Source organism: Artemia sp. Qi Xiang Cuo, chromosome 2 (assembly GCF_049724085.1).
Source record: "Artemia sp. Qi Xiang Cuo chromosome 2, ASM4972408v1, whole genome shotgun sequence".
NCBI lineage: Eukaryota > Metazoa > Arthropoda > Branchiopoda > Anostraca > Artemiidae > Artemia > Artemia sp. Qi Xiang Cuo.
Window position 1 is genome coordinate 90,041,352 of NC_142795.1, and position 12,088 is coordinate 90,053,439.

Genomic DNA, 12,088 nt, shown 5'->3' on the forward strand with positions numbered 1-12,088 from the left:
CATGCAAAATTCCAAAAATGCAAAATTCCACATTTTAACACATAGGAGCTTGACAACTCCACAGTACGGTTCTCTGGTATGCTGAGTCTGTGGTGTGATTTTCATTAAGATTGCTTGATGTTTTGGGGGTGTTTCTCCCCTTTTTCAAAAATTGGCAAATTTTCTCAGGCTCATAACTTTTGATAGGTGCCATTAAATTTGGTGAATTTTACATATTATGAATAAGCATCAAAATTCAATTCTTTTGATGTATCTATCGTTATCTAAACTCTGTTTCTTAGAGTTTCGGTTACTATTGAGCCACATCACTCCTTACTTATAGTTCGTTAACACGAACTGTTTGATCCCAAATGTAAAAAAAAATATTAAGTTTAATCTTACCCATCAAAAACTACGAGCATGAGAAAATTTGCCTGATTTTCGAAAAGGGAGGGCGGACCCCAAAAAGTTAAGTAATCTTAATGAAAACCACAACATCAGATCCAATATATCACAGACTCCTACTGTAGATGTTTCAAGCCCATATCTACAAAAATGCGTAATTTTGTACTTTCTGCCAGAAGACAGATCATGAAAAACGAGTGCCTAGTTTTTGTTATTTTTTTCCAGAGTTGATCGTATCGAACCAAAGGTCCTAGAATGCTGGAAGAGGACACATTCAAACGGAAATAAAAAGTCCTAGTACCCTTTTTTCAGCGAAAAAAGGTTGCAGGGCAACAAGCCCCCTCCCAAGCCCCTTTTTCTCAAAGACATCCGATCAAAATTATGAGATAGCCATTTAATTCAGCAGTATAGTTGAAACGTCAAATAACTATGCCTCTGAGGATGACACGACCTTCCCAAGACCCCTGTGGAGAGGGTTTTAAGTTACGCAATTTGTAAATTGTTTACGTATAATATTCGCTATTGGGAAACATATGGAAATTTTCAGGGGGGGGGGGTGTTCCACAAGGAGAATTTTCTGTGGTGAGGAAAGTTTCCGGAGGAAATTTTTAGGCGAAATTTTACAGGGGGGAGGGTGGAAGGGAGATTTCCTGGCATGATTAAAAAAAATGTTCAAAAATTAAATTAAAAACTAATTTTTTCAACTGAAAGTAAGGAGCAGCATTAAAACTTAAAACGAATAGAAATGATTCCGTATATAAGGGGGGCTGCCCCTTCCTCATCCATCGCTCTTAACGCTAAAGTTTGACTTTTTGTCCCAATCCATTAAGAACGGCTCCTGAAACACAAGGGCCGTTGAATTAGATTAAGAAATATTTTTAAAGAACTTTAAGAATTTAGCGTAAAGAGTAAGCAACGAGGAAGGGACAGCCATATCATATACGAGTAATTTTCATTCGTTTTAAGTTTTAATTTTGATCCTTACTTTCAGTAGAGAAACTTGTTTTCTTTTACATATTATGAGAAAATATTCAGGGTATTTTATATATATGTATCCTGCGATTTTCTGGCCTAAAAAATCCATCTATATAGATCAAAAGTTTGAGAAAATTTCTTAAAAGCCTTAATTTTGAAAAAAAGATTCATGTGAGTGACGTCACATCGATGAATACATTCGAAAAGTATACATACGTCATATTTGCCTATGTAGTGGTTGTATCGTTTTCAGTGTCTATTATTTACAAATTACATTTTATTACTAAAATTACATTATTATCTATTACAATACAAATTACTATCATTCTATTATTATAAAATTTACACAAGAGACAAATGATGGATAGGAAAAATTATACGATTGACATCATATTTATGAGTACATTTCAAGAGAAGAAATTATATCATCCCCCCCCCCCCCAAAGAGTAAACGTATCGATTATATACCTATGACGCATACGACATTACAAAAGGAACATAGCTAAGTATAAAATACCAAGTGAAATTAGTCTATTTACAAAAGACGTCTTAAGTAGTTTCATAATGCCTAGAGTAAGTAGAGCAAGTAAACAGAGTAATTATAATATTATAAATAATATATAAAAAATATTATTTATAATATTTAGAGGACAAATGATGAACCTAGATAATCAAACGTGACAAGACCAATCGATTTGACCAGATCTGACCAGTCCAAACAGCTAAGGTAAAGAGTATTGAAAAAAAGTCTTAAGTAATGATAAACGAAAATGAAGGAGAAAGAAATATAACGCTAGAATACGTGAGTCAGTGAAAATTACGATTAAAAAAAGGGGACGAACAAAGAAATATCCGATTCAAAGATACTCGGAAGCAAGAACTAACACAAGTAATAACAAATGTGAAGAACAAAGAAAAATGCAATTACAATGCATGCGACAACAAGGAGTAGAACGAATTAGAAATGAAAGTGAGGAACGAAGAAATATTAGCTAAAAGATATACCACAGCGAGAACCAATAAATTTGCGGTTAAAAGAAAAGCGACAGTGAGAATTACAAGCGACAGCGGGAATGTGAGTATGACTGGCCACAAAAACGTTCTAAATAGGTCAGGACTTTAAGGAATAATTCGTATTTTTTTCAGGGTGGTTGTATCGAGCCTGCGGGGACATTTTGACATCAAGAAGAGGCTGGCGTTTGTGGCTAGAAGAAAAGTGACAATAATAATTCACATATTCTAACTTGCTGCGTGCTAGGCGACGAAAATTCTCATACCCAAGAAAAAAGTGCTATTCAGTCTCATTTCAGTCCGTCTCGGCTATTCTGACTGTGTTTACGAACCGAGGTATAGGACCACCAGCACGAAAACTAGTTTAGAAAAAAAAAATCTCATTGCCGTGGCCATAAGTCATATTCAATCTCTTTTCAGTCCCTTTCAGGCACTCTGTACTGCGTGACGGTGTGTATGAGCCTAGGTCTAGGACCACTAATACAGGAAATAGTTTGAGTGTTCATTCACACAGGCACGGTACTTTTTTGCATTTTACGGATAGGATTTCGTGTCGTAATTAATTATTACGTGAATTAGAAATCTCTAGTTCTTTGCACAAAAATTATTAAAAAATGTTTTATTTTTTATATCTTCCTGTTTGTTTTACTTGTATTTTTGTTATAATGTCTACATGTTATTTTTCCAGAATGAGATGATTTGCCAGTTATCAGCATCCAAAAACAGGGTTAAAATAAAAACATTTTGACTTACGAACTACTAAAATTGAAGAAAGATATATTCTTGTTAGTGCTTGAAACACTTGAAAGTTGGATATATTCAAATATTAAAGCTATGCGATCTAGCTTTAATTGCTTCAAAGCAGTGGTTTTTAGCAAGCCATCAACCCGCAACTAAAAAATCCAAAAAAACTGACGTTAATGTATCAGTAGCTATGATAAAATGCCACAAAGATGGTGCCGGTGAAATTGTATACCGTCTGTAAAATGCATGTTATCCTATTACAATATCAGGACTTACTGTTTGACGGGTTCACCGTCGACAATGCTGGCATCTATAGTACTGGCTGTGACTTCAACAGTCTTAGGTTCCTCTGGTTCATCCTTTGTTACTTCCTCTGTTGATGCTGTTGAATTTTGACTTGACTGAACATTAGGCTCAATCTTACTTTCAAGATCTCTCTTCTCTATCAGATTCTGTAATAAATAATAAATCTTAATTCCCATAGATTTATAGATTTATACATCTATACAGATGTATACATTTACTCATATACAATAAAAAAAACAATAAAAATAATCAATCTTAATTCCCATAACTAAAAAAACACAGACAGATATATAGATTTACTCATATACAATAAAAAACAATAAAAATGATAAATCTTAATTCCCATAACTAAAAAACACAGACAGATATATAGATTTACTCATATACAATAAAGAACAATAAAAATAATAAATCTTAATTCCCATAGATTTATACATCTATACAGATATATAGATTTACTCATATACAATAAAAAAACACAATAAAAGCCTATACATCATCATATACCCTTCCCACTAAGGCCCCGGATGTGACCTGTCACGACCTGGTCGTAGCAGAGTGGATTGATGCACTGCTTGGCATTACGGGATCCATGGATTGATCCCGCTTCAGCAAGGTTGGGCGACAGGCTTGCTATTTGACACTGTAAAAGAAGACCCAGCAACCAAATCGTTCATTCAACGCCCTTAGTGGCTCTGGATGATCTTTATCCTTTGTTAACCTGCCACAAATAACAGCCAACTCAAACAATACATCTGCACATAGCTATGATTAAGACGCTTCATAAAGCGCATTCTAACGTGCATAGTAGAGTAAAAAATATCCTGTTAAACATTTGGCCGTAAAAATTATCCAGCATTTTCCGAGTTATCAGGTGTAATGTGTTATGCCCCTTATCCATGGCGCTAAAGGACAGAGAAATGGAGAAACTAATTGTTAAAGGCCTTTCAATTTTTTATGAATCCTTTTTTAATTGCTTAAAATTTTACATATGAGAACCAGTGAGGCGGAACTTACTTTGCTGATTCGCTTAAAATTTCATAAAGGACCAATCAGGTTTCACTGAGGCTGGGTTTCCATCCAACAAAACATTAAACAATTTATTTCCATCAATTTTTTTTTGTCCCAAAATATAAAACCAAACCCAATCCACGTTGGTATTTCCAAAATTTGTAAGAGATACAAAATTTGTAAGTTAACGACACGCTACTTGGCTTCAAAACATACTACCAACTAATGTTTTTCCTGTGTATTTGATGAGAAAAAAAAATTGATTCCGTGTTCATGACCAGCTGATTTCCCAATATAAAATTGCTGATTGCCCAATGCAAAATACGTCATTACCTTGCATTATTATTTATAATCGTTGCATAACCCTTTCCATGAAGATGAACGTCTCTACCTTAAAACCAATTCGCCCAAGTATGTGAAACCTAGTCCCTGAATATGAATCAGCTTTACATTTTTCGCTTTCAACTCATTCTTTGTGATAGAAGAAAAATCCCTGAAGAATAAAACCCTGAAACCTGCTAGCACCTGGGATGTTAAAATTCAACGGTCTGAATTGGGTGGAGTAGGTAGACTACCCTTAAGTCATGGTATCACTTTAAAGGGGTAGGTAGGGCTCAGAATGAATGAAAACTATGAAAATCCATTTCTTATATTCCCTTGGCCCAAAATTTCCAGTCTCGTAACCCTACAAGCGGATTGGAGGTAAAAAAAGAACACAACTCTGAAGGTTATAATCATCATGTCCTATTTGGCCAAGGCACTTACCCCATAAATTTTAAGCCAGTCGATGGAAGACAAGACCTCCCTCCCTTTCTGTTGAAAAATTGATGGAAGGAGGCGGCCTTGGACGGGCCAAGAGCCCATTGTTTACTACAGATAGAAAATTCTTGTATGATTCACTTTGGTCTTCCATTCATACAGATTGAACATCCTTGCTTGATTCGAATCAAAACAAGGTACAACATGCATATCGTTCTACTAAAAAGTTGGCATTCCCAGGAGAGAGGAGAGGGTGTTGAAGCGGCCAAGAGCCCAAATTATCCCTCATTCAATACAGATCGAAAATATTTGTGCGATTCCTTTTCAGATGAGCTCCAACATCTCCACTTTGTAAGCCGTAATATACCTACAGTTCTGCTATAAAGTTCATATTGCAAGGGAGGGGAGTTGAAAGGGTTAAAAGCTCAATTTGGGCCTCCTTCAATTGAAAATCTTGCTTTATACCGTTTCCAACGGAGTGTAACATGTTTACTTTTCTGTTAAAAAGTTTGTAGACTAAAGGAAGAGGATGAATGGGAAAATTACGCCGGGATAAGGAGACGGGGTGTTCCATGGCTATCATTTTGCCTCCAATTAAGCTAATTCCTAAATCATCTATGAATCTAGTCCGAACAATGAGCAACATGCCTAAATTCCTGCAAAAAAGCTAGTAGAGACACGGAGTGTTTTTAAAGGGATATGGGCCTAAAAAAAAAAAAAAAAAAAAAAAAAAAAAAAGAACTAAAATAAGGGACGGAGGACTTAATTTTGGTGGAGGATATAGTTCGGGAATTATTTACCCGCTCCAGAATAGAGGGGATGAAACTTTTTCGAAACCTCTCAGTAACGGTCTCTGGATCGGTGAATACGTTTTTAATAAAAAAAAAAAAAAAAAAAAAAAAAAAAAAAAAAAAGCCTTGTTATACAATCTTTGTAATATTTTTAATAAAATGACTGTCTCAAAATTTTTATTCGATATATTTCGGCAAAATACGACGTCTTGAGGGGGGGGGGATAACTGCCTTCTGATTCCTTTGGTTCTTAAAAGGGGCACTAGAAATTCATATTACCAACCAAATGAGTACACTCCGAAGTATATACAACCACCCTTTCTATAAAAACATAATAACTTACAACCCTTGCCCTGAGAGTGGCGGGGGTGGGGGTGTCTTCCTCAAAGACATAGTTTCTGGACTCTTCAACTACAATGAACAAAAATGCTATCTTCAAATTTTGATTGAATGTCTTTGGGGGAATTATGAGTGTGGGGGGGGGGGCTTGTTGCTCTCAAATAATTTTCAACTCTTAAAAAGGGTACTATAACTTTCAATTTAAAATCAAATGAGCCCCATTTGAAGTTTATGCGGCCACCCATTCCATAAAAACTTTTTACGACCCCAGGCCAGTACTTACAACCCTATCCCCAGGGCCCTGGGGGGCTGTGTTCTTTGGACTTTTTGAGCAAATTTCCTATTTAACCATTTTAATCAGATTCGTTTGGCGAAGAGGGGTAGTCGGTGGGGGATAGCTGCCCTCCATCACGTTTCAAACAGTTCGTGGTAACAAACTGTAAGGAGAGAAAATTAAAAAAAAAAAAAAAAAATCATGTAGATGGAACATCTTTACATGATCCCAGTTCAGACAAGGTGCAACATGTCTATCTTTGGTTTGAAAGTTGGTGATGGGAAGGGAAATACGGCACTTCCCTTCGCTTTCTTTGATTCTCAAATCATACCAACGGAAAATGTTTACGTAGTCTTTAATGGCGAAGGGGTCAAAGCCCCACACTTCGCCTCCAGCTTGTTTCGCAACGTTATGGGCAGTATCTACCCATTTTATTTTTCAGTGTACACCAAAACAAAGAACTTGCAATCAAATATACGTTTCTCAGCTCTTCAAGAAGCATTGAACAAACTTTTGAAAGAATTAATTTTCTTCCAAACTAAAAGTCAATTTTCCAGCCGTCGGCCAACTTTCTAATATCACAACCAAGAAAGAAGCAAGGGGAAACCTCAAATTTTCTAACCAATGAGAGCTGGTAATAAAGCTTGAGAGACAGTAACAGGACATTAGAAATTGGGTCTCAAATTTATCTTAATTTAGCAGAAAAGCTTCTCGGACGACAACTTAAAAAAAAAAAGAAATCCACGACTGTCTAAATCTGAAAAAAATCTGAAACTACAAAGTGGATATTACTCATTTGAAGTCCCGGTTACCTTTACTTTAGTGAGTACATAAACTTCCCCCCAACATAAAATTCGAAGTTCCCGTGCACCCCTCCCTGACAAAACTATACATGAAAGCTCCAATTCGATACCCAAGCCATTGTCCAACCCACTCACTTCCTAGTAATATCCACTACAAAGTAAATATCACATATTCGAAGTGCTAGTAGCACTTAGTCTAGAAGAATTGAAGAATTTAGTTTTATCACCTCCCCTTAACATAGAAATTAAGTCTCCATGCACCCCTACCCGACAAAAAATTACCCAAAAATTTCAATTCGATTCCCCAGCGAAAAGAGGTAACACGGAACTTATAAAAACTACGTAAAAAAATCGTCAAAATTTTAGCGGATCCCACTGTATAATGATACAAATAAAGACTCATTTGGCAAAGAATATCTTTAGGTCTCGTCCAAATGATATTAATTGCTTTTAACATAGCTGGAATAACCATAATAGCGAATATAAGATATATATAGATATATTCAGAGATTTACGTTTATAAAGAGATTTGTGTCTTAAATAGTTCTAAATTAACCCCTTATTTTCTTAATATTTCTTAAATTTACTTCCATATATTTGTAAATATATGGATATTTACATCTTTATATGGATAAAGTATGCTTGGAAACAACACTTGAAAACATACTGTACTAAAATAGTTCAGTTTTAAAAGAAAAACGTGTCACTGAAATTGAAAAAAGAATTCTTCAAGACTGTTAATGTGTCTCCAATATTGTGAAGGCTAAATTTTGAGAATCGTAAGAAAGCATAGAGTAAGATAAAAGGAAGCTTAAGAGGCGAAAAAACAATTTAACATTTAAGGAAGACACACCAGCGTCATCTAGCATTATCTAGACTAATGACATAATACGTAAAGTAAATTACCAGTTACCGGTATCTAAAACATGGTTTTGATTTTAAAACAAGATTAGTAGACTTATAACCTATTAAAATTTAAGAAAGATATGCTATTGCTAAGAGCCATTACTTGGCCAATAAATATTTAACAATTTATATATGGACAATAGCTTCGAATAGATTGGGATTGAGGGGGAGTGTTTTCAGCTCTATTGGCCTGTGACAGCTTGTTACTGCAGTGAGTTGTTAGTAGTAGTAGTACATCAACAACATTACCCCTTCATACTTAATTGCACCCAAGTAAAAAGTCCACTCGTTTGATGCCTTCACAAGATTTGTAAGATAATTTTGGTTTCTGGATATTTTTTTCTGTTTTTTTTTAATCCCCCCCCCCTTGCGGTTCACGTCTCTGGGTCAAGTTGGAACTATGTGTTTTATTGTTTACTGCACTTTATTTCGGTTATCGAGAACATTTTTGGTTGGGAGGGGGAGGTTAATTGTTCAGGAGGAGGGGTAAGGGTTTTATCTGCAATTTGAAGACCAATTTGCGAGTCAAAGAACTACTTCCTTTTTAGGATAAACATATTTTTACCAGCCTTTTAACAACCAATTTACCAGTCAGAGAAAATATATTGCAGAAGGGGATTAAAACCCAGTTCCTGAATACACCCATGAGTATCCAGATACTGGATTCTGAATGCACCCCTGAGTCTTATCATCTTTATCAATCCCGCTGTAGAGCCGATCATAAGAAAGTAATAGGACAAATATGAAGTTTCTTTGCCTCTCACCCTCTTTGACAACCCTGAAAGTTTCAAACCGATTACGAAATATTCAATAAGTCAAAAACTCAGATTTGTCATTATTTTTAGTCTGGACATATCTCATCTGTCGATGTCAAACAACAAAATCAAACATCTTCCAACGACACTTAAATAAAGTCGTTTGTGGAACATATTTGTTTGGCGTCTTTGGGTTTAACCATCAGACGCTGAACAATGTCGAATATGCTGGATTAAAAGAGGCATTCCGTTTTATATTACAAAGTGAAGTTTGAACTGTTAGAACTGTAGACCTAAAACATTGCCAGACTGTACACCTCAAAAGACTGTCCTGGCTGTGCAACTTAGCACCCGGAAGGATGTCCAGCACCTACAGGAAATTAATATAAGGAGAATTCAGAGTGATAAATACATTTCCAAAAAAAGAAAATCTTGTTTTTAAGATAAATTTTGAAAATTTTAACCGCGCAAAGACGATGTTTCAGGTTCATTTATTTTTCAATCATATAAACATAACATACTAAATATACAAATATCTGGCCGAGAGATATGCTCGGTTTGCACTGATTTTTTCAACTATAGCTTAGAAATATTTGTTTTGCCCAAAATAATCAAGAAAATTCAACTGTCGAAAAATAGAATCAGGGCTTTTCACGCACACAAAAACCCAAAAAAAAAAATCTAAAATTACCATTTTAAGAAAAAAAAAAAAAAATGTCGACAACATACCTCATCAGAATTGACAGCTGCCTCTTCTAGTTCACTGTCACTCTCAGCTTCATCTCGGTCAGAATCGTCATTTAAGCTGAGGGCGGCTGCCTTTACTTCCTCACTCATTGGAAGTTTAATGGGAATAATTGTTGTAGAGCCTATTTTGAAGGATTTCATACTAGATGCTTCCGAAACTGAAAAAAAACGAATGATTTAGGGAGTTTCCTATTTTTTATAGTACGCTCTACACACTTTTCTGTGGTAATTTTACGGTGGTATTTTGTCTCTGATATAACGTTTGACAAAAAATAAATTAAAAACAACCGAGGAAACGAGGGTAATATAAGTCAGAGGACAGAAAAGAATTGAAAAAATAAAAGGAGATATTTCAGTAAGAACCTCCACCAGTCTTTTCAAGAAAAACTAAACTTTGGAAGTCAAATCTAACAGCGGAGAAGAAACAGTGTTCGAGAGTTCTTTCTGCTCTGTATGAAGTTTACTTCGTAAATTTAGTTTCTCTTATTCGTTTTTTAACACTGAAGACGGTTACGCGCAGGTTCTTGCCGAAATATCTGCTTTTGTCTTTTCCCTTCTTTTCTATCCTCTGGCTTATATTATCCTCGCTTCCTCGGATACTTTTAAATTATATATACATACTTTTTTGTTATCTAACATCATGTATAACCAGTGTGGTCTTAAAATATATTTTGAATGTATTTTGACTATATATTTTGAGTAAAAATGTAGAAGTACATAAGTAACCGGTAAAACTTTTTATCAAGACAGTGAATCGAATTTTATTCAATGGCTTAATTAAAAACTTCACCCACTGTTGCACACTTCTATATTTTGATTTACGTCTATAAATGAAAAAACAGTGCAGCGTAAGAAATTAATAACAGAGCTAAATGTATTTCAGCTAGAAATGATAGATGGATGCACAGGCAGTTACTCATTCTTGTAACAGAGTACAAGCTCCATCAGCTCCCCTTGGTGCTTTGAAGTTGGCAGACTTTGGCCAATTGAATCCATCTTTAGTCATGACAGTGATAATGTGCAGCTACAAGTCCCATCAAGTGAGCTGCCAGGAGGCTCCAGATAAGCCTTGATCATGGCTGGTAAGATTTTGTTGGCCTTCACGGCTTGGCCCGCTGAAAAAGAAGGAGATGACACTCCAGGGCTTCTTCTAAGAGGGCAATGGCACGCAGCTTAATGATTTTTACAAAACATTCTTTTCCGTTGGCAGACGTACCCAAGCCAGATGAGCCAGTTTTCCTTTCTAATATCCACTGCATCGTATTCTTGACATCGTCACTTTCTGATCTCTTTATTTGAGAGCTTAGCAAGTCGGAGACCCAAGATTTTCCGTGAATATTTTGGGTCAAAGGCCCTAAGCACTTCAATTTTTGTTCTGTATAAGAGTTCTAATCTGACCATTCTTTCAAAAATCCAGATTTTAGTACGGCGATATATATTGAGCAAAATTCTGAGAGGTCAAAAACTAGATTGACTCATTTACATCTTTTCTCCAAGTGTGACTGACCCCTGGTCAACGACTTGCAAAATTGGTATCGGCATTACTTCCAAATTATAATCCTTAATTAAAACTGAAAATTCATCTTTTAACAAATGAACAAACGTCAAATACCGCTATGAGGACGAATTCCTATTAGTCCTGCTTGAAATTCCATAATCATTTTTTGTGACATATTTTTGATCTACCATAGATTTTCTAATCTCTATAACCAGTTACAAATTTTCAAAAGCAAATTTTATGTGTAGAGTAAGCCTTAAAGACTTTGTACCTCCTTGCCAAATCCCCCTCCCCCCGCCCTAGAAAAAGACCTCGTATAAGTGCCTAATACCTACTAGACACAAACAAACTAACCATATATAATTTAAATTTTTCCATAAACACCCCAAATACAGGCCAATTGTAATAAAAATATATTCAAAATAGGAAAACTATTTTATAAAGATATTTTCTTAAGACAATTTACCATTTTTTAACATATTTTCATTACAACTGTAGATGGAAAGGTAGTATTGTCCAAGAAATTATTAAACCAAATACAGGCTATACAAAACACAGAAATAAAAAAGTTCATGACGATTATAAAATTACCATTTTTACCGATTATAACATTATAATCGATTATAATTTTATAACATTTTACTTTTTTTTAACATGTTTTCACTACAACTGTAAATGGAAAGCACTGTATAAAGATAATATAACAGTAAGTTCACCACAGATGATTTCTGGCGCTTCATTCTCGGTGCGTACAAACAGCTCCTCCCACTTACTCTTTCATTAGC

The 12,088-nt window shown here is 35.2% G+C and overlaps 1 protein-coding gene across 1 annotated transcript in view; it reads right to left on the reverse strand.

The window, feature by feature from the left end:
- velo (sentrin-specific protease 6 veloren) overlaps window positions 1–12,088 on the reverse strand; it is an 83,330-nt gene that overhangs the window by 15,320 nt on the left and 55,922 nt on the right. Inside the window, exons 12-13 of the mRNA XM_089104240.1 lie at window positions 9,788–9,963; window positions 3,391–3,566 (exon numbers count right to left, since the gene is read on the reverse strand). Coding sequence (XP_088960366.1) covers window positions 3,391–3,566; window positions 9,788–9,963 — 352 coding nt within the window. The remainder of the gene's footprint in view (window positions 1–3,390; window positions 3,567–9,787; window positions 9,964–12,088) is intronic.